Below are 24,220 nucleotides of genomic sequence, written 5' to 3'. Positions count from 1 at the left end.
ATTTTTAAAAATGTTAGAAGATAGCCCTAGGATAACTTCAGTCAGGCTGCAGCAAGATCAATTTTGTGTCCTCGCTTATGCCGATGATGTGGTAGTTGTAACAACTAACCCAGCAACGGCTATATGTGAAATAGAGCAATTGGCGGTACAATATGGGGCGGCATCTGGCTATAAATTGAATTCTATAAAGACTCAAATTCTATGTACTAATGTACATGCAGTTGCTGATCAAAGGGTAGTACAGGAGGTGGTCTATTTGGGGATTTAGGATCAGGGTTTGTCTGAAGGCAATGGTTGAGTCTAATTGGGGGCGGTTGGTTTCGGAGACTCGTAAACAATTGGATCGTTGTGAGTGCCTACATCTGACAATGGTGGGAAGGTGTAATGTTCTTAAAATGTTGATCCTGCCAAAAATACTATATTTTTTCAGAGCAGCCCCCTTAGAGATCTCCCGCCTTAATCTTGCTTTATTACAATCGATATGTGCCAGATTTATATGGGTGCAGGGCAAAGCACGAAGAGCGATGCGGTACATGGTGCTACCTAGGGAACAAGGGGGTTAGGCCGTTCCAGATTTCACGCTGTATTATTATGCATGTATGATGCAGCACATGAACATACTTTTGACTGGCGCTGAACCAACTACTAGGGCGGAATCCCCTTCCATTTATCAAATGCTGTTAGGCAGCGATGCCAAAAATCGACTGTATATCAATGTGGATTGGAGCTATTACAAGCGTACTCGGTTCAAGGTTCTTATTGCTGCGTACAAAGTATGGACTGCGGTAAACAAAAAGTATGGGGTGGATAAGGTATCCTAGCACACTCCGTTAACAGCAACCACTCTTTTTCCAGCAGTATTTTGGGACCAGGTGGTGTGCAAATGGAGGGACAAAGGGGTGTGTACAGTTGGTGATTTATTTTTAGTAGATGACATGAAGTCTTTTGATCAGTTAAGGGATCAATTTCAACTGCCTCGGGCTGATTTTTTCAAATATTTACAAATTTGTGATTATTTTTTAAAAGCTCGATGGAAAATTCAAGCTAATCCTCTTGTTGAGGCAGTTAGGAAAGATGCACGGATCGGCACACTTTATACTTTAATGCTGGGTACATTGGATAACGATTTGGAACCCCAGAATCATAAATGAGATAATCGACTGGGGTGCCAGGGCATACAATTGGAGACCTCCATAGCTGCAAATCCTTATGCCCAACATTATAAGACAATGTTTATATTACACACCTGCCAAAATGTCTAAGTGGGGTTGTGTTAATGGGGGCAAGTGTTTTGGTTGTGGGACTGAAGCTGCTGATATTGTGCATATTTTCTACTTGTGCAGGCATTTAAATATGCTAATCGGACATATAGAAAAAGATTCTTATCAATCTTAAACATGGAATACAGCCTCTATGCTGTGAAAGGCAGAGGGAAAATGAAATTAGGTCGTCAGATCTGGGGTGCCGTTATGACTTATATGGAGGTATAAAGGTGCCGCTTTTTGGTTTAATTTATGCTTTCTTTATTGCTTTAATTTTTGTATTTGGTGTGACAGATAGCAGCAGTTGTAACATGTCTAGATGTTATCAGCCCTACACACTATAAGTTATGTATATATTGGACTGACGTGTTACTCCTAGATATGTAGTGCTGTTTTTCTTTTCTTCTTTTCACTTGATCCATTGTGGAGCAATATTATGTTATTCCTTTTGTAACTTATGTGCCGTTATGTGAACTCATGGATTTCAATAAAAAACTTAAAAATCAAAAAAAATTCCTATAACCTTTGTCTTTTGTGTGAATTTCTAAGGTTCTTTTAAATTCCATTTCCTAATTATAACGTCCCCGTAACCTTAGTTTTTTTAGTGATTTTCTAGGTTTTTTTTAACGTTAACTAAGAGGCCCATCACAATGCACGGTGGGGGCGGTAGATGCAGGCCCTGACCTGGCATTGTGCTGCTCCCAACATAGCTTGTTGGTCTTACCCGTCCTCCGCCTTGCCCAGCATTGTCCAAGTCCATGCCTCTGCTACCTCATTACGGTACTGTTTGGATGTTGTTCTGCCACTGCCCTTCCCACCTTCCTGCCATAGTTTGTTTGCTGCCCCATCCACCGTCTCCCTATACTCTGCTGTCCGAGTCCATGCACCAGCCCCCTCCTTCCTGCCTTGCATGGTTCAATGTGCAGCTACTGCCCGCCATTTAGCTTGATGTCTCTGACCAGTCCTCTTGCCTTCCGTTGCCCAATTCTATGCCCCATCATTGCCCTCCTGCCTTGCCTCTCTGCTTAGCTTGCTGCCCCTACCCTCCTCTAATAAAGATGGATCAACACAGTAGGCAAGTCTTAATAGTTGTTTATTACATACAATGAATAGCCCACAGCTTGCCATGACCATGTGGTTCAGATGTGCAACAGTAAGTGAAGGTTGTAGTTAGAATCCTTAAACAGATCGGCTATGCGTGCAAGCCATTGTTACAATACACAACACAATGCATAATTAAACAACAGCAATGCAAGTGAATATGCACATGCATACAGAACGCATATGACATGCTTGACATTAAATGGAATCCTCTATACCACATTCCCCTCTTAAAAATGGAAAAAACAAAAATACACAAATAAAAATGAACTAAAACTAATAAAAGCAATAAAACTAAAAAATGTACAGTACATATCATAGTAAGAAATCTCCAGAATAGTTACACTTTGCATGAAAATCATGAGAGTTCTAAGCCATAAACATAACCCACAAGTTCGCTGGGTAATTTAACTCCCTCAGAAAAAAATTCTATCAACCTGCACCTGGTTATCTTCTACACAAGTAGGAAGAGATAATTTCCTCTTTCTCATGACGTCTACCTGGCCTGGCGTAAGCTTCGCTAACTTCCCTTTGTTCCAACCATCTTTTCCCATATCTAGTACAGCACATTTGCTGACTTTGTCCACATGCACCGGCGCAGTGAACTTGGACTTCCTTTCCTAGCTCTTTGGCATTTTTAAACATTACGCAATCACCTACCACTAGATCTGCTCACACCTCACACGGGTTTCATATAAAAATTCTCTTTCCTTTAAAACGTGCTTACATTCAATGCAATCCACTGCACCTGACACGGGAGTTAAATTACCCAACGACATCAGGTGCAGTGGATGACGTCATCCACGTTATCATCTGATGCACCTGCTCACACCCTAAAATACAGACTACCATTCTCGAAACCATAGACACACCAATACTAGTACAGCTACAATATTCTGTGTACTATGCATGCAGACCTCTAACCAGCTACATACGATTGATACGCTCTTCTAAATACTCAGTTAGTACCTATACAGTCTAGGAATCCTTCTGTCTGTCCCATGCACTTCTCCCATCCAGCACTATCTACGTATCCTATCACTCCAGCAATACCTAAGCACTTATAAATTCAGCACACACTTTCTTTGCAACACTGAAATTACTCTAGTTATTAGTCGTATACTTAAAGCATAGCGTAGTCACTAACACAAGTGCAGGTAATATTTTGTACACTATGCATGCACACCTCTAACCAGTTACAAACTATTGATACGCTCTTCTAAATACCCAGTTAGTACCTATGCAGTGTAGGAATCCTTCTGTCTGTCCAATGCATTTCTCCAATCGCCCATCCAGCACTATCTACTTATCCTATTACTCCACCAATACCTAAGCAGTTATAAATTCACTATACACTCTGTTTGTAATACTGTAATTATTCTAGTTACTAGTCATGAACTTATGAAATGGCCTTGCTACTAACACCTTCCTTAAGAGTGCGCGAACGTTAAAACATGCACCCTGCCAGTTAGAGGAGGAGCCCGGAGAAAAATGCGACACTGTCACCACTATTGTAGACCCCGATGGCGAGTTTCCCTTAGAGGGAGAGGGTGTATCGGAGGACAATTTCTCCTCCGATGAAGATAAGGACACGGGGCGTCCCTGGCATCCAGAGTCCCACTCCTCTTAGTCCCCGGTTAGGAACTGGGTCCACTCTGACATGTTCGAGCCCACCCAAATTTACCATCCTAGGTCGGCGGAGTGGACCCCTGACGCCAAAGTATCAGAGTATGTGGTGGGAAAAATCCATCAATCCCTTGAAAGGGAGGTCAGGAATAGGATGAGGCGTGGTAGGGCCCTTGACCCAAATTATAAAATTGGCGGAGCGTTCAAAAGAGTCAGAATCCACTTTGTCCACGGATATTGTGGCTGGTTGGGCGCACTACTCTAAACCCTAAAACACTATCCTCTCCACTTCCCAAATACTACTGCACTACCCTAAACCCTAAAACACTACCCCCAGCACAACACCCTACACTACCCAAACATAACTGCACTACCCTAAACCCTAAAACACTACCACCAGCACGACTCCATACACTACCCAATCACCACTGCACTACCCTAAACCCTAAATCTACCCGCAGCACAAACCCCTAACTACACAAACACCACTGCACTACTCTAAACCCCAAAACACTACCACCAGCACAACCCCTTTACTACACAAACACCACTGCACTGCCTTAAACCCTAAAACACTACCCCCAGCACAACCCCCTACATTACACAAACACAACTGCACTACCCAAAACCCTAAACCTACCCCCAACATGACCCCTATACTACACAAACACAACTGCACTACACTAAACCCTAAAACAATACCCCCAGCATGACCACATTCGCTAGCTAAACACAACTGTACTACCCTAAACCCAAAAACACTACCCCAAGCACGACCCCTTGCACTACCCAAACACCACTGCACGACCCTAAACCCTAAAACACGACCCCCTACACTACACCAACACCACTGCACTACCCTAAACCCTAAGACACTAGAACCCAGCATGGCCCCCTTCAGTACACAACACCACTGGACTATCCCAAACCCTAAAACAGTACCCTCTACACTACACAAACACCACTGCACTACCCTAAACCCTAAAACACTATCCTCAGCACAAACCCCTACACTACACAAACACCACTGCACTTTCGTAAACCCAAAACACTGCCCCAGCACTACCCCCTACACTACTCAACCACCACTGCACTACCCTACACCCTAAAACACTACCCCCAGCATGACCCCCTAAACTACACACACACCCACTGCACTACCTTAAAACACTACCCCAGCACAACCCCTACACTACCCAAACACCACTTCACTACCATAAACCCTAAAACATTACCCCAGCATGACTGCGTACACTACCCAAACACCACTGCATTACACTAAACCCTAAATCTACCCCCAGCATGACCTCCCACACAACCCAAACACCACTGCACTACCCTAAACCACTACCCGCAGCACGATTCCCTACACTACCCAAACACCACTGCACAACCCTAAACCCTAAAACACAACCCGCTACACTACACCAACACCACTGCACTACCCTAAACCCTAAAACACTACAACCCAGCATGACCCCCTACAGTACACAAACACCACAGCACTACCCTAAACCCTAAACCCTACCCCCTACACTACACAAACACCACTACACTACTCTAAACCATTACCGCCAGCATGACCCCTTCACAACACAAACACCACTGCACTACCCTAAACCCTAAATATACCCCCAGCATGAGCCCCTACACTACCCAAACACCTCTGCCATACCCTAAACACTAAACACTAACCCAGCACGATTCCCTACACTACCCAAACACCACTGCACTACCCTAAACCCTAAAACACTATCCCCAGCACTACCCCTACACTAAACAAACACCACTGCGCTACCCTAAACCCTAAAACACTACCCCAGCACTACCCCCTACACTACCCAAACACCACTGCACTAACATAAACCCTACAACACTATCCTCAGCACGAACCCCTACACTACACAAACACCTATGCACTACCCTAAACCCTAAATCTACCACCAGCACGACCCCCTACACTACCCAAACACCACTGCACTTCCCTAAACTATAAAACACTACCCCCAGCACGACCCCCTACACTACACAAACACCACTGCACTACCCTAAACCCTAAAACACTACCACCAGCATGACCTCCTACACTACTGAAACACCACTGCACTACCCTAACCCCTAAAACACTACCCCAGCATGACCCCTGCACTACCCAAACACCACTGCACTACCCTAAACCCTAAAACAGTACCCCGGTACGACCCCCTACACTACCCAAACACCACAGCACTACCCTAAACCATAGAAAAGAAAACTCCACCCCATGCCCAATCCCCCTTACCTCTTACTCCTCGTTGTTCCTCTCTCCTCACTGTTCCTGCTTCACATCCTCTCTGAGGGGAGGTGCATGTCGTTATGAGGAAACGGAACAGCCTCTGTTTCCTTACAACAACGTGGATCATCTACATGTTTTTTAGAACGGATGGTCATTTACCATACATACTTTTAAAACAAAATTTGTTGTAAAGGTATGCGTGGTAAATGACCATGCGTTCTAAAAAAATGTGTAGTAATGACTTTGTGATGTACAGCGCATGCGTGGTAATGCATGCGTTGTAATGGTATCGCGCAGTAAAAAGTCATTGTAACGGCTATTTACCAATCGAAGCTGGCCCCTGTTCTATAGTGAGACGGTTATTTGATTATTAGGTGGAAGGAATGTGATTTGTTTTACCGAAAATTGCATTCTCGGCTGTTGTATTGTGAAAGTGTCCGTGTGGCCTGGTTTCACTTCCGGTGGGAGAGTGGAAGAGTCTGTTTGGATCTAAAGGAGTTCGGTTGTTGGACGGGGCCGGTGCGACATGTCATCAGAAAACATAACTAATGGAAAGCGTCCTCCCTGAAGTGTGGAGCAGTGCCATGAGAGGTCAACGAGTGTGCTTCCCACCGCAGTATGACCGTACCGCGTGACCCATGTGCCGCCTCCAGGATACTGGAGGCAGAAGCGGCATTGCAGGTCCTCTTGAAGACCGTTGTAGCACTAATTCTACATGTTGGTACTAGGGCATTTTAACTTAATTGTTCCTGCCAGATACAAAGAGAAAATTCTGTGTTATTCAGTGCCCTTGTTACCTTTTTTATGGGTTGTGGTGCTTGTCACTCCGCTGCCCCGCCGGTGCACACGACTGGGCACCTCACCTCGTGTGCCATGTGCAGGGCCTCTGCCCTCGGATCACTGGTTTCGGTTTCTGGAGTGGAAACATAAACAGTTGCTCCCAAAGGACTAGCATGAACACTTAGGTGAAGATCCCCTGCACCAGCATTCCACAGAAATGCTTTCCTAGCTCTCCCACGTCAACAAGGATGTCATAATAGCACGGCTCCGCTCGTGACACCTTATGACGTCATCGGAGCCATAAGAGGACCTCGTCGGCGTGCTGTCATCAGTTCCACCCATTTTTTCCGTACCACCGAGGCAAACAGGCAGACAGAGACATTTTCACATGTATACATAGTATAATAAATATATATATATATTCACTGAAAAAAACATAGGTTTCAGGCACGTTATAGTTAGAAATTAACATTTAAAAAAAACTTAGAAATTCACTGGAAAAAACATTGGTTTCAGGCACGTTATAGTTAGAAATTAGTGTAGGAAGGTGGAATCTTTATTCTGGTCACCACCCTGATTTCTAGGCCTCACCCTGGTTCTGACCCATTTGTCTGCCTTCTTGCCCAATTCTTGGAGAGAGGTCAGATCAGAGTCCACCAGTTGTTGGTACAAAAGCTGGTTTTGAAAATTATTATGGATCTGCTCCCTCATAATCAAATTATACAATCCTGTATAGTTTTGTACTTTGGTGTCCAATATCCAGCCCTCCAGAGCCTTAGTAGCACAATCTACAAAAACAGTCCAGTCCTGAGTCTGTGTATTCTGGGTGTCTCTGAAAAGCATCCTATACTGCTCAGTGGTTAAGCCAAACCCATATATCAGAGCACTCTTCAGGACAATGTTGTTGTCAGCATCCTGTTCAGTAACTGTTAGGAGCTTATCTCTGCCTTTATCTTAAAAGGAGAGCCACAAGATTGCTGCCAACTGCACCTTGGGGACCTTCTGCACCTGGTAGATATCTTAGTGGCTCTACATCATGAGCCACTAAGATATCTACCAGGTGGTTAAAGGTTGGACTCTGTCCTTGTCTCAACTTTCTGACTGCACACAGGCTTCTCAGTTCATGAAAAGTGAATAAGTCATACTTAGAAGGCACCCTCTGGGTTTCTTCTTGAAGAGGTCCACTAGGGCTTGCTTCCAAGTACATTTTCTAGTGAGGTGTGGTGTGTGCACCTACCTACACTAAATGGTTTCCTACTAGAACCTCTCTAGGAGTTGTAGTCAGGGTGTGCTAAGCCCTTACCACCTACAACGGCTAAGTTCAGTAGAGCTGATGTATATAAGACTTGATTTATATGTACATACAGGTACCTTGATATGATCTTTCAGATGATATTATAAGATTAAGCATCTTAATGGATGATTATTTTTGTAAAATTGATTGTATAACTGACTAAGTGTATCTTAGTGAATACATGGATTACTGAGTAATATTTAAATATGAAAATATCTGTATCAGTCTCTCTTTTTGTCTATAAGTGGCTGCATCCGTTGGTGAGTAGCTACATGACTGTCTATATTGGTTATTAGTTGGTTTTTTGAGTATCAGTATGAGTCCCTGAATGTTTGTATGGTTCGGTGGGGGGTATTACTTAGTACATAGATGCATGAATGAGTGACTCACTGTTTGTATGAGATGAAGACAGCATGTGTGCAGGACTGTATAGGTGGATGAGTGTGTGTATGGGTGTGTTAGTGAGTACATTATTGTCTCAATCGTGTCTTCATGAGTAACTACATATGTTTTAAACTAGTATATGTGAGTATTGGTGTATATAAATGAGTGTGTGTGAGAGTGCGAGATTGGAAGAGTTCCTGTACAAATAGGTAGGTGTTTCTTTAAGTGATTGTTTAAGAGAGTAAGTATGTGTAAGTTTCAGTAAAAGTAAGTGTGGTAGTGTGTGTATAACTGTATATGCAAGTAAATGGATGTTTGATACTTTGTTTGCATGTGTGACTATGTGTGTGAGTAACTCTATGGATGAGTGGCGGTGCGTAACAGGATGTATAGGTGTATGAGTACATATGATGAGTAAGTACATGTATGAGTGACTGTATAGGGAGTGTTGATGAATGAGTGGATGTGTGTGTAGATCTTGGAATTACTGAAAAGGTGTGTTGTAACTGGTATTGGTATGTCAATTGTTTTGAAAATGTTAGCTTGTATTTTTGAGTGTGTGTATCAAAGGTTAGATTAGGGTGAGAGGAGGTCTGCCACTCTATCATAAGGATGATATCATCAGTGATGTCATTTGAGATGTCATCAGTGAGTGATGTCCCTGACCATGTCATGAGTGATGTAATATGTGATGTCGTCAGCAGTGCATTGCGGGCACGTGAGTTATAGTTAGCCCTAAGCTAACTATAACGGGGGAATGTCTATGGTTTTGTACGAGTGAAATGTCCAACTAACTATAACGATCCTGAAACCTATGTTTTTTAGTGAATTTCTACGTTTTTTTTAAAATGCTAATTTCTAACTTTAACATGCCTAAAACCTTTGTTTTTTTCAGTGACTATATATATATATATATATATATATATATATATATATATATATATATTGCATATACTGATTGAGGTATATTTATAGTCACTCTCAAGGTTGTCGCAACCAACCTTTGTTTGAGACGTGATTTTCTATATGAGTTTTTCCTTTATTCGTGTGTAAATATTATATCATACTCTTCTCCTGCCCCCTCATAAAAATCCCAAACTGTTTTGAAATTATATTCATCCCATGCTCTGTGTTACACAGGCAACATTGTATTTAATTTCTAGGTTATTGTAAAGTTTCTGAAATTAATATGATTTGAAATACCTAGCTGTCTATAGAGTAAAAAAAGATATTCAATCAATTATTTGTTCAGTATGTTCAAAAATAGCATCATGGGTTTGTCATCCCTGTACAAATCCCCTATACTTAAGTGTTGCGGCAACAAATGCTAATATTCTAAAGTCTGTAGTGTTTTAGTTTCCTACTCTGCAATTTTGGAGATTTGAAAAGGAATTTGATACAGTGAAACTCCCTCTTTTATATCTTGACATAGCTGGCATATTTTATGAATAAATTACATCCATTCTTATTGATTAATGTTGACAATTTAAATCTATAATTGTACTCACAGGGTTCAAAGGAGCAATTTGGTCTTCACAATAAGCACATTTCTCTCTCTGAGCAACTGCTGGGAGTTAACAGGAGCTGTATCTCACGTAGCTGTACTGCCCAGTAATTATACTTAGCAATTGATCTGGTGTTGTATTTGTCTGCATAAATGTACCCTCATAATCTGAGAGTTGAGTGCGGAGCCTTATGAAAGAATTCGCTATTGCAAATTAGAACACAGTGAAAGATGCAGTGTGCTTTAGGCATTATTGTCATTTTCATGAAATACATCTTTCATGAACGGGAGAGGGAGGTATTGGTTCTGATCTAAACACTCGTTAATTTCTACCAAAACGATTTCCATGTTCTATTTAAACATTTCTGCACTTCATGGGTCACCACCACTTGTAAATTCTTGGGTAATGTTACATCTGTTCATTGCACAACAGCACATTCTCATTGGTTGTCTGGTGTCCAGAGTCAGTTCCAATCTCCTGATGGATTTCGTAAATTAAAGTTATTGCCTTTCTATCTCAGTTCAGAATCAAGAGAAGGTCGCCTGTGTCAAGCTTAGCTCTAGTTAGAGTGTGCTATCTAAAACACTGTTCCATTTGTTTCCATTAGCTACATTGTCAGCTGAAAAAGTACACAGGTCATGTAAGGAGGCTGCACTAGCCACTATAAATCTTCTGGAATTGTTGTCTTGAGCTTTGTGATCCAGAGAAAATCTAATTTAATAAACTAAAAGGCCTCTTTCAGTGTGGTTTTGAATTGAATTGCAAGTGTGATTTGCTGCAGGCATACCCTAAACATGGTAAATAGTACTCATCTTTTTCTATTTTGGGGTCCCTCTGTAAGGCCTTGCTGATCACGGTGCATTAACTGTAAAGCTATCTTTTCAATCTCTTGCTCAATTGTTCTACTAGAATTTAAAATGTGTCTTGAGCAATGTAGCTGGGAGATGTGAAGAGCCCGCTAAGGGATATTATCTGTCTTATAAACACAAACAACGTAGCTCCATACCATGGAGTTTGTGTGGCACCTTCATATTGAACCTCTTTGCAAATACAGTTTGTTGGACCTGGCCCTCTCTGCAGGGTTACCCCAAACTTTCTGCCTTCGTCCCTTCTGTTTTTGCTGAATATGTTGTTTCTGTTTGCTTCAGGACTTTTACCACTTCTAACCAATGCTGAAGTGCTGGCCTTTAAACATGGTGAAACACCCAATTGGCACAATTAATCTACTTATATGTCTCTACTACAGTGGTACTACTTGTACCCAGGGTTTGTAAATTAAATTCTACTAGTGGGTCTGCAGCACTGATTGGGCTACCCACTTAAGGAGCCTATTGAAACGTCTCAGGCCTGCCCTTGCACCCTGATGTGTGTAGTTTTAAACTTCCATTTTGACCTGGAAAAAAAAACCTTTTGCCAGGCCTAAAAAATGTTTTAATGCATATATGTCACATCTACGGAAGGCCCTAAACAGCCCATAGGGCTTGGTGTGCTGTAATTTCAAAAGTTGAACATCTGTTATGTTATATGTTATGGTATATCCATTTATAAATAATGCGCTCGGATACTCATGAGTGTCCCGTCACGATGTCAGATGAGTGCAAGAGGAAGCTATCAGGCAAAGAAATGAGTTTTAACTTTCCTTTTGAAAACAGCTGGGTCCTGAATGGACTGCAGGGCAGGGGGGAGGGCATTCCAGGCCACACTAGCCTTCACCGTAAGAGTGCTGCCCCCTAGCCTCTGGAACTTGAAGCGCGGGACCCAGGCAAAACGAAGGGACATGGATCAAAGGGCTTTCAAAGGATCGTAAAAAGAGAAGCGCCTCTGGAGATAAAGGGGGCCATGACCGTGGATAGCGCGATGGGCCAGAACCAGAGATTTAAACTTGACACTGTCTGCCACAGGCAATCAATGAAGAGAGTGCAATTGGAGAGCCACACTATTCCGCGCCAAAATGCCCAGTAGCAATCTGGCCTCCATATTCTGGACCACCTGAAGCTTTTTAAGCAGGTAGCCAGGGGCGCCAGAGTAGAGGGCATTGGCATAGTCTAATCGTGACAAAATCAAAGCACACATGACAGTTTCTCTTGCCGCCTGCAGGAGGAGTGGAAAAAAGTTCCTAAGAGTGTTAAGAAGGCCGAAACAGCAGCCGGCCAATTTCTTAATGTGTGTGGAGAAAGAAAGACTTTCATCGAACCACACTCCCAGATTTTTAGCGGGCTGTCCCGAGGAAAGGGGCAGTGAAGAGTCGGGCGGCCACAGCTGCTTGCGGAAATCAGCAGGAAACTTACCAAAGAGCAGAATCTCAAATTTTTGTTCGTTACACTTAAGCTGTACATCCACCAGCCATTTAAAAATGGAAACTAGGCACTGTTGCGCCGCTGAGACGGCATCAGATGTTTTGTCCCAGGTAAACAGCAACTGGGAATCATCCACATAGGCCATCACCTGAGCCCCAAGCTGCTCTGCCAGATAGATCATTGTTATACCATTAATGTTAAAGAGGAGAGGGCTAAGCGAGGAACCCTGTGGGACTCCAGTAGTAACCAGCTGAGGGGAGGAGGAGAAAGGAGGGAGACAAATCTGCCCAACTCGCTCCTCCAGGAAAGACCTAAGCCAACACCTAAACGCTCCTGACACCCCAATCTCTGCTAGTTGGGCCATGAGAAGTGCATGTGGGACCGTATCGAACGCCGCAGAGAGGTCCAGCAAGATTAATGCCGCCCTCCCACCGGCATTGAGGCACTCCCGGATGGCCTCCGCTACCTCAACTAAGACAGTCTCAGTGCTGTGAGAGGCTCGAAACCCTGATTGAGCTGGATGCAGAAGTGCCTCAGTCTCCACATATTCTGTAAGTTGTTTATTGACCACCTTTTCACAGAGCTTGGCAATAGCCGGAAGGAGGGAGATGGGACAATATTTCCCTGCGATAGGGGGATCAGGAGAAGCTTTTTTAAGAAGCAGAAAGATCTTGGACTGCTTCCACTCCTGAGGAACAACTGCTGTCTGAAGAGATCTGCTTTTAAGTTTTATATGTCCTAGCAGGGAAAAACTCTCAAATTCATTTTTCACAATTGAAAGGCCTAACTCTTTCATAGGATAACATGGGGTTACCTTATTACATTTAATAAGGAGTAACTTTTTGTTTGGGAGCTCGTAGGAATGTCCTGTTTGATTTCTGAGGAATTGTAATTCGAAATCCTCTTTCATGGTAGAGTCGGATTTTAAGTCAGTTCTGAAAATGCCTCCTTTACAAAGTTGTACAAAAGGGGGTGGTGGGGGGGTGGTGATGGGCGGAGCATCTGAACCAATCAAACACTTCCACCCAGCCAACAGATCTGGGTTTAATCCATCACCGTTCTTTAGCCCACTCTGCCACCCCAGTTCAGACATGGCCATATGCAAATCAGTCTGACCCTGTGCCTCATGGGAACAGTCCAGCCCGAACTGCCAAGCCATGCCTTCCCTGGACCGGAAACAAGCCGGTTTCTGGCATACAGCCGTCTTCAACCAGGCTTGCTTGCTTGCTTTTTACCAGTGCATTTTGCTTGAACACCTGAGCAGGGCCAGACTGGGAACCAAAACTGGCCCTGACAAAGAGCTCGGCTGGCCCCCCTGGGAGCGGCCGAGCTGTTTACTAGGGCCTGTTTCGCCCAATTTTGTTACAGGGGCCGATTTTGCAGCTATGCTGCAAAAACGCCCCCATAACAAAAAAGCCCCCTGGGGCCCACAAATCGGCCCCCACCCTAGCGGCCTGCCTGGTGCCCGCTACGGCCAGTCCGGCCCTGCACCTGAGTCTAATATAAACAAAAGGTACACAAACCTGGGCTTAACAGGGCACGACAAGGAGAAATGCTTTATATCTCCTCGAATTTACTGTGTTTTATGTGTGCTGCATTGTGCAGTACACATAAAAACAACAAAACACCATGCATGATTGTTTATGAGCAGAAAGGTATTCCTTCCGTGCACATAAACAATCATTTTAAAAATGACAAGCTGCAACTTCTATGTGTGCTGCACAAAGTAGCACACATACGCGGTGCAGCCTTGTGTTTCATAAGTGGCGGAGCGCCGCGTTAATTGAGGAAGGCTAACAAGTTTCTCCCTCACTTCTTTGTAAATATGCCCCAAAGTGTTCTAATCTGTGAGTATTGTAGAAGAGTTCGCACATAGGTCAGCGACCCTTTGTATAATACTAAAGTGCCCTTAAAACACTGAAAACACCCACTAACACCTGTTGCACTCCCATCACTCTACTAATACGACTCTAGCTGCTTACTTGAGTTTGGTCACTTTATGCCATGTAGCAGAGCTGAAATTGTAATGCTTATTCTTTCACTCAACCATTAAGAGTTAAAATGAAAGTGTTCAGATGTATTTGTGAGAAACACCAGGGAATAGAGAAAAATTAGCATCATACGTCAAGGAGATTCTGAATGAAGCCTCGACTACATTGTGTAAACGTCTTTCTTAGAGGACTGCGAATAATTAGCATTTTATTTATGTTTTCCACAGCGGCATCTGTAAAGGACACGCTAGGACACGCCAATGTGACAGCAGGTAACTGATTTCTGTTCATATTCTCTGTACAATAGCAAATATCCGAGGCGGCAGAGGGGCTCGTGCTGTGAATATTAACGGCGCCGAGGGGCTCGCGACGCAAAGCGGCCTAGCCCGTCAATGTGCGCGCAAATATTTCAAAGGCATTCCATTCCAGCTTCCGGTCCACGGCATCGCTGTGTTTCTTTAATGCCTTTCGAAAATGACCACGCGATCACTGCACGATGAGCTGCTCATTAAAATGAAAGGAAAATAACACCATTTCACTCACTCACCAGCACCAGCTGGAACGTTGATTGCAAGCGACAGATGGCTTCGGTGAGGGGGGGGGGGAGAAATTAAAACAACTTAAAAGAAATAGCATTTTCCGAATGTGTTTTTCTCCCTAATCCATTTCCCTAATAGCTCTAGCCAGCCATGACACGCAGCTGTCGTGCCATCTATAGGTTTGTAAATACAGAGCATCAAGTGCATTCGAGCATATGTTTCGTCACCCGTTAGTTATGCAACTGTGAGGAGCAGAGGGCGCCCGCAGCGAGGGGGGTGGGGGGGGGGGTGTAAACCAGGGCGCTCAATTTATGCTTACACAGGTCCCGCACCATAAACGAAAACGATTTACTGCCAAATAATGTATGTCTAATGTTACATGTGGCTTGCTCTGGATGGTGACCAGCTGTTTATCATTCACTGCTGCGCTTCTTCAGCGAGATGGACGTTTCGTGAATGTCAGATTGTATAACATTTTTATCAAGGCTATCAGTTTAAGTACAGCAGCGTCCTGCCAGGTGTGCGTCCTGCCAGGTGTTGTCATTCTAGTTCTGATCTCGGACTAATGGAGACAATGTACCACTGTACAGTGGCTCATGATGCAATATTAGACTGCTGCGTAGTGACTGGCAGGATTTCCAGTCAACAACAACCAAGGCGTTAACTTTTAAGGCACAGTGTCTATGCAGCCAAATTCAGTGGATCGGCGGTCATCGTGGTATGGTGCTGCAGCCATAATAGAGCTTCTGAGCTGCCAGCACACTTTCAAAAATTTAAACCTAATGTAATATGGATACTTACTATTTATACGTTCAGGTTCAACTTTATTAAATATAGGCGCTTGTATGTAAACCTTACATGCCTCTCCCCCTCCCTACTTGTAAACCTGGCTAGTATGCAATTAAACTGCCATATAATACATACAATCTCCACTCCCCTAACGTTACAGCACTAAAATAACTTAATCTCTTGTCTCACTTATCCAAGCATGTTTTTTTTACATTTTTCTAGGGCATATGCACATCTAAAAATTCTATGTTCAACAAAAGTGCAAGTGCATCATTGTGGTTCAAATGTCTTTATTAGTGTTATTAACCACAGGAGCAATGTAATATCACATAAGCATCCTGAGCTCTGGTAACTTCAGGTCGTTATGCAATGAGTTGTTCATTAACCCCCCAACTCCTCACCAACCCCCCCCCCCCCCCCCCCCCCGCCCCAGACCTGGGGATATGCAGGTGTTCCTTTGTCAGTCCCTGAATTAGGTTGCCTCTTGTTTTAGCCTCTAAGTGGTGGGTGTATGCGCCTCCAAATGCATCTTTATGATGGTTTATATCATATCTTATAAAAAACAGTTTTAAAGTCAAACAACAAAACCTATTAAAATGATGACAGCCAATTAAAATGAACATTAACATTTTGAAAACGCAAACGACGTGCAATTTTTCGCTGCATCTAAAAAAACACATTTTTCAGCTCTTATATATCGAGCTTTTAAAACTACCTAGATTTAATTGAGGTAAGCATAACAGTGCACCAGCAAGTTGCTGACAGGCATGTAAATGTCCTCCTGTTTTCCCAAGATTCTACCATATACTTTGCAGAGGGTCTATTCCCTACATACTCCATATCAGCCAGTCTGGGCCCTCTACTACAAGCCGTTTTCAATCTGCTTTAGAAAGATGGGAGGCCTCTGTTCATTACTAATGGTGGTACAAGTTCCTAAAAGGGGAGTGGAAAGGTTGCAGCCTATTGTGGTTCTAAAATAGGACAAAGAGTCTCCAACAACAAGGTATGAGTGTGAGTGAATGAGGAAAGATACTCCTGTGTCTGTTGTGCCCTCACTCACCCTTGCGAGTGTAAAGCATCATCATTGAGCACTGCTCCTTGTAGGGGTGGCACTGCTGTCCCCCAAGGGGCCCTCAAAGAGGACTCTTTGATGGAGATCTTTTTAGGAGTTGCCGCAGTTGGGCATGTGGATGTGTGGGCCAAGTGAAGGTAATGAGTGAGAGTAAAATAACCTGTGGGTACACCAATAGATTTATTAGAGGGTCCTCAGGGTTAAGTTAAAATCTGGACGGGGATGGAGATGCTCTTATGCTGGTGGAGTAGTGAAAAAAACAAATAGATCCCCACTTCTCTCAACCCGTGTGACTATCTAGTGTGGTGTGTTAAAAGTGAGTGGTCGACATGTTTCGCGCTATCTAGTGGTCCCTAGTGGATCCAAGAGAGCTTCTTCAGGACCATGAATGAAGAGTAAAGAAGGTAAGGAGTAGGGAAAGAGACACCCTATAATCCTACCATGCCTTCTGTGAGGATGTCTGAAGTCTTAGAGAGCACCGTCTTATTTGTATGCTCTAATTCAAACCTATTTGAGAAAAAGGAGGAAACACATAAGAAAAAATGGGGGGCCTCTGTTATCTTTAATTCCATTTTTAAGGCTACCACAATGCCTACTAGCCTTTTCCTAACCTGTGCCTTCCACCTTAATTCACTTTTTCCTTTTTCAGCAGTACATGAAGCTGATACCTTCTATACCTCCAAGACTCAAAGTTTGCTATTTATACGTTGTTTCATATGAAGGTGTTAAGCACAAAGATTTGCAAAATGTTGTCATTTAAAAATTATTATTTTTTTTAAATATAATTGATGTTCTTAAGTATAATAATCTGGGATTAAAATACTTTCAGTTGCTGCTGGCACACATGATAAATAATGGCTTTGTGTTAAATATAGCTTTTATCACACTCACTTTATGAAAAGAGCTGTAAATGCAAAACCGAATAATCAGCTGAGAAAGTCAAGGTAATTACTGTTTTAGCAATTTGCACCACCAGCCAAAAATGGAATACTCAGACTCCAGGAATAAAGAACGTGTTAGGGAAATAGATTAGTACAAGAGGTCTGTCTACACTGGGAGTGGTGTTAATGCTTGAATGGCGCTCTTGCAGATACAGTGCAATGAAGGTTAGTTTCCAAAAGCTACTGGAAACTACTAAGCTTCGTACACGAGAGCAGACATTTGTGGGGATGCTGCATTCCCCTAGCATACATTTTTGATACCTAGTCAAAATGGCAGTGACTTCTTCTTTTTTCTTCTTTTAATAGTGTTTTAGAAGTTTGGTAGTTTGGTTGATATTATACCATTTACTTAGATGGAAACACAATTATTCCTAATCCCCATCTTTATTTAACTGCGCTGGAAGATGTCGTAGTGGATGTGCTGAGAATAACAGTGGGATACTCTGGCACTCCTTAATCTTATCCCTTTATAGTGACCTCTATTTTGAGGTAAAAGCCTTCAATAAATTGGTGTCCTTCTAGACACAACCAAAATCTATGTGAATGAAAAAGTAATTGACATACAATTTCACAATTCCAATATAGTCCAGTTAAAGGCAGCACTCCAAGACTGTTGCTGACAAAGAGCATATTAGAGATTATTGGTTCTGTCTTTGAATCTTTTGTGCCTGTCCACAGTCAAAAACTCTCCTCTGTGAATGCACTACAACAGTGTTTCCCAAACTGTGGGTCAAGCCATACTAGTAGGTCGCCATCCAATCTTTAATGGTCGCCAAAGTGCAAGCAATAAATATCGAGTCCTTTAAATTCTGTATTTATCATGACAAATGTGCTTCTCTTCTGACAGAGGTTAAATGTCAGACTATATCTTCTGCTGTCTATTTTTTTAACATTGAGGCACGTTTTTACAAACTCCTCTCTTTTTGTAGTCAGTTAAAGAAAAGTAAAGTCAATTATGTGCTGTTTTCTGGAAACACACAGCAAAATATAAATACCTGTTGATAGAAATTGAGTTTCTAGTTAGCAGGGATATGCACCCTGTCCAAGCAGAAATGACAATCCTAGTCGGAGTAAGTCAGATACACACCCTAAATTAACCTGTGCTCAACTTCTGGTACTAACTCATTCAACATAATCTAAATACTGATCAAAAGATTATGTGTTGTGCGAAGAACTACAACACTGGTATTCAATACCAAAGAGGGCCTAGGACAGCCACTCACAAATTTGCAATCAAAATAACATATTATGAAATGCATGCACTAAGTCAGACAACCAAAATACGTTTGTGCCAGAGAAGCTAATATCATTTGCAAAACATTTATTTTTCAATTAAACTCAAATACGATTTTTACCATAGTAATAGGTTGCATGAAGAGGGGGATTGTGGGATGTGATAGTGGGGGTAGTGACAGTGAAAATCATAGGTTCAAGGGAAAACAATTTTTTTTTTTTTTTGGAAAACCTTTATTTACAACACAGTAGTACACAGCTATTCAGCCATACATCCCGAAGGCTTGGCAGCAAGACGTTATGCAGTGTAAAGTGGTGCACACAGAATACAATACAGGAGCACATGAGGTTTATTTTATAATATGAAAAGAAAGGAAACAGTACAACAACGAAAAAGGCACCTATAACGGTGCAAAAGGCAAGGCAAAGGAAATGAGTATGGCATCGCCCTACTTCAGGGCAGGATGGGCCTGTACATGGAATAGGATACATGAACAGGTCACATACATGGGCATCGAAGGGAGGGAGGTGACAGGACAATGTATATGACTAAAGCAGCTGGACTCAGGGGCTAAGGGGACAATCGCTCCTCCAAGGGCGCTGCGTCCGGCGGGAGGCAAATATCACCTCTATATTCATTCCAGGGCCCCCTTATTCCACTTTTTGGGCCTACCCCTGGCAACATACACAGTTTTCTCCCGGAACATGTACCAGTCCATGTTAGCCTTCCACGTCTCTACTGTGGGGGGCAGAGCTGCTCCCCATTTCTGTGCAATGTCCCTTTTAGCCACCATGTTGCCTAGGGTGACCCATTGAGTTTGTGAACTGGTGTAGTCTGTGGGGCCCCATACATTTAGTAAACAGCGCCGGGCTTCAGCGGGCAAGTCAACACCCGTCACTTCACCCATCACTACGTGTACACGCCTCCAAAATGCAGCCACCGCCCTACATTCCCATATGATGTGCATGAATGTCGCTAGGGAACCACACCCCCGTCTACAGAGACCATCCGCAGAGTGACCCATGTGGACCAGTCAGGGACCAGTGACGTAAACCCTATGCAGGATTTTCAGTTGCACGCGTCGCAGTCTGGCCGGGATTGCCACCTCCTTCGGAGACGAGATCGCACATTGCCAATCCTCGTCGTCCAACTCAATCCCATCACGGGTCCACTGATCTCGCAACCCCTAGCAGAAGGTCCGTACGAACGTTAATGAGTTTCTTTTAGGTCAGTGAGATAGCGCTGTCGGGCATATAGCCGTCCAGCAACCTATCCTCCAATGGGGAAGATTCGGGGATCTGTTCACCTTCCGGTTTAGCCGCTAGGAAGGCGTGTTTTAACTGAGCGTACCTGAAGAACTCCCTTTCCCCCAGCTGAAATTCACTCTGAAGTGCCTCAAATGGCTTGATCTGACCCCTGGTCATCATGTCTTCCACCCTGGAGATGCCTATCAAGTCCCAGCGGTCAAACCCCTTTGTGTGCCATAAGTTACCCAGCAGATCGAAGTCATAGAGTGGAGTCACCATTGTGAGTTTGCCTTTCCATCCCTGCGCCTTCGTCACCGCTCTCCAAATATGAACCGACGTTTTAGTGGGACCTGTCATTCTTCCATCCAGAGACCTAGAGTACAGAGCCCTGTAGTATTTCCCATCACCCAGGAGCCACCGGTCCATGGCAAAGCCCGGATTAACGGCCGGCCCATAAAAGCCGTGGTTAATGGCCACCAGTTGAGACGCCCAATAATATCTGCGGATGTCAGGCAGCGCGATCCCTTCATCATACCATGGGAGAGTCACTTTGGTAATGGCGAGGCGAGGCCTGCCATCCCAGAGCAGGGCCTGCTGGAGGCCTTCAACCTCTCTGAAATATCCCGACGGGACCAGATCCTGGGTATTCTGGAGCACGTACATAAACCGAGGTAGGGACATCATTTTAAACAATGCCGCCCGCCCGAGCAAGGAAAGCGGCAACTTCCGCCCTCCTTCCACATCACGCCGAAGACCCGCAAGAGGGGGGAGCAAGTTGTTCGTATATCGTACCGTGGGGTCAGTAGAGATGTAGATGCCCAGGTATTTGAACCCCTGTCTCACAACCTGTATATTACAGTCCTGTGGGAGACTCGGGACCCCACTCCTCAGGACATATAGATGAGACTTCGACCAGTTAATGACGAGTCCAGAATGTCTACCAAAGGTACCCAGGACGTCACACACAACAATCAGGGAAATACACGGCGAGGTGAGGTACAGGAGGATGTCGTCTGCGTACAGTGACACCCTATCTTCAAAGCCCGGGGACCACTTGATTCCCCTAATGTCCGGATGCCCTCTCAACCACGCCGCCAGAGGTTCCAGTGCAAGTGCAAACAGAAGAGGGGACAAGGGGCATCCCTGCCTGGTGCCTCTACTAAGGGCAAATGGAGCCGATGTGCGGCCGTTAACCACCACCTTGGCAAGCGGGTTAGCGTATAGGAGCTTGACCCATCCAATGAACCCCGGGCCAAACCCAAACTTCTCCAGTACCGCCCACAAATATGGCCATTCAAGGGAGTCGAAGGCCATCGTGGCGTCCAGGGATGCCAAGACAGCCGGCTCCTGAAGGGTACGGACCCTCGCGAGGCCCCGTGAAGTCTTTGCAGATTGAGGGCGGTGTTACGATGTGGAATAAAACCCGACTGGTCCGGGTGCACCAAATCGGCTATCGCTCCAACCAGCCGGTTGGCTAACACTTTAGCCAGGATCTTGGGCTCAGCATTCAATAGCGAGATAGGACGGTACGACCGACACAGATCTCTGGGCTTCCCTTCCTTGTGAATGACCACAATGGTGGCCAGCCTCTGATCGGGGGGAAGGGCACCCGATTCCCACGCCTCAAGGAATATTAGCCCGCAATGGCGAAGCAACGAGGTCAGGTTTAATCTTGTATAGCTCCACCGGGATACCGTTGGGGCCTGGAGCCTTGCCGGACCGCATGGAGCGAATCGCCAGAGCGATCTCGTCCACCGCGATGTCCCGATCCATATCTTCCTTATCAGCATCCGACAGGCACGCGACCTCTATGTCTTGCAATAAGGCACCAGACTCTTCTAGCGACATCTCGGAGGACGAGGTATAAACTGACGAGAAGTAATCCGCGAAGGCAAGAGCGATAGCGCTAGGGTCGGTGACAGCCCCGCCACCTTCCCCCAAAACCTCCGGGACCACGCGGCTAGCCCTCTACTTCTTATCTAGCAAGGCAATAAGTTTACCGGCTTTGTCCCCAACCTCGTAAATTCGCCCCTGCTGTTCCCTACCCATGGCCTTCGCCGCCTCCCTAACGATGGAGCGATACTCAGACTGTTTGAGCGAGAGAGTGTGCAGGAGATCCGGCGTCGGGCCGGCCTCCAATTGGGTATCAATCGTCGCTATATCGGACTCGATAGTCACCACATCCACGTCCCTGCGTCTCCGCACTTCAGCAATAAGGGAGAACGCCTCCCCCCTCAGGACAGTCTTGAATGCCTCCCATAAGGAGACAGTGGAGGCAACCGAGCCCGTGTTTTCGGAGAAGTAGAGCTCCATGGCTTTGGCCAGGAGTCCACGAGTCTTGGGATCACGAAAGTACCACGGGTTTATCGGAGCCACCCTCTCGACCGTTCCAACGTCAAAATCGAAGGACACCCAGACCGGAGAATGGTCCGAAATGCCCCTCGCCATCAATCTGGCCTCTGAGACCGCCGAAGCGTGGGCCGCTAATGTCAGAACATAGTCAATCCTGGAGAGGCTACCATGAGCCCCCGAGTGGAACGAGTATTGACGCTGGGTGGGATGCAACAGTCTCCAGCAGTCAACAAGTCCGAAGGTATCAAGGAAGTCGGGGAGCCAGGTTTGCGCACCTCGAAGGTCTCTGGATGGATGCCGATCCAGTGTCCCCGAACCCACTGCATTAAAGTCGCCTCCCAGAAGAAGCAGCCCCTCAGGAAGACCTAAAATGGCGCACCCAAGATCCCTGAAGGTGTCCGTCTGTAACCCAGGGGGGACATAAATCGAAACCAGAGCCAAGGTACGCCCCTCCCACCTCCAAGTGACTGAGACGTAGCGTCCTTGCTCATCGACCACCTTCGAGTCAATCTCCAGAGGGAGGGCCGAACATACCACAATCCCCACCCCCCGGGAACCTGAGGAGAACCCCGAGTGTGCCACCATCTTGAAACCTTTTCTATTAAGTGCATGGCATGTGTTCCCCACCAAATGAGTTTCCTGCAACAGAATTACATCCGGCACACACCTCTTAAACATTTGCAGTACAATACCCCTCTTAATACGGTCCCCCAGCCCGTTGACATTCCAGCTGAGAACATTCAATTTCCTACCCCCCATCATCGATATCCCACCCCATCCCGCCCTCGACGGGCGCCGCCATTACATGAACAGAATCATACAACCAAGTGCCTCGCCAAAAAGGAAACAAAGAATCAGAAAATTCAACCCAAGAACGAAAACAAAGAACCCGTCCACCCCCCACCCTGCACCCCTGCATCAGACTAAATAGCCCACCCAACTCGCAGTGTGCCTGTCACCCCTAGAAAACTAATCTACGAAAAGCCCCCGAGGAGAAAGGAGGTGACCCTATCCCCCCCCACCCTCCAAATAGAAAAATGCAGGGGAAGCCCCCTTACGAGTGCAGGATTACCAAACCAAACAGCTGGTGGTAGACCCATTGTCAAAAAAAGAGTCCAGTAGCCAATCCTTATTCCTGCCGGTCCTGGCCGCCAGTGGCTTCTTCCGATCGTTCCTCGGTGTCTGCACGTCGCTGGGGCAAAGTGTCAAGCCAGTTCGACACCACCTCTGGCAAGTCAAAAAACAAAGCCCGGCCGTCAGGTTCGATCCGCAGTTTGGCAGGAAACAGCATAGCGTACTTCATACCCATGTCCCGCAATCTTCGTTTCACTCCCATGAAACTTTGCCTCCGTTTCTGCACGGATTGGGTGAAGTCCGGAAAGAAGTTGATGGCAGCGTTCTGGAACTGCAGAGGCCCACCGCTCCTTGAGGCCTGTAAAATGGAGTCACGGTCCCTAAAGTTAAACACGCGGGCGATGATAGGCCTTGGGGGGGCACCTTCCTTCGGCCGACCCCCAGGCATCCTTTGCGC

The 24,220-nt window shown here is 45.1% G+C and overlaps 1 protein-coding gene across 50 annotated transcripts in view; it reads left to right on the top strand.

Annotated features, from left to right (window-relative positions):
* Positions 1-24,220, top strand: part of LOC147708230 (uncharacterized) — a 2,035,583-nt gene that overhangs the window by 1,776,051 nt on the left and 235,312 nt on the right. For all 50 annotated transcript variants that reach the window (XM_086926979.1, XM_086926974.1, XM_086926953.1 and 47 more), the window contains one exon: positions 14,743-14,787. In XM_086926979.1, coding sequence (XP_086783105.1) covers positions 14,743-14,787 — 45 coding nt within the window. The remainder of the gene's footprint in view (positions 1-14,742; positions 14,788-24,220) is intronic.

Source organism: Lissotriton vulgaris, chromosome 6 (assembly GCF_964263255.1).
Source record: "Lissotriton vulgaris chromosome 6, aLisVul1.2, whole genome shotgun sequence".
NCBI lineage: Eukaryota > Metazoa > Chordata > Amphibia > Caudata > Salamandridae > Lissotriton > Lissotriton vulgaris.
The sequence above is the reverse complement of the archived record's forward strand: the minus strand, read 5'-3'. Positions and strand labels throughout refer to the sequence as shown.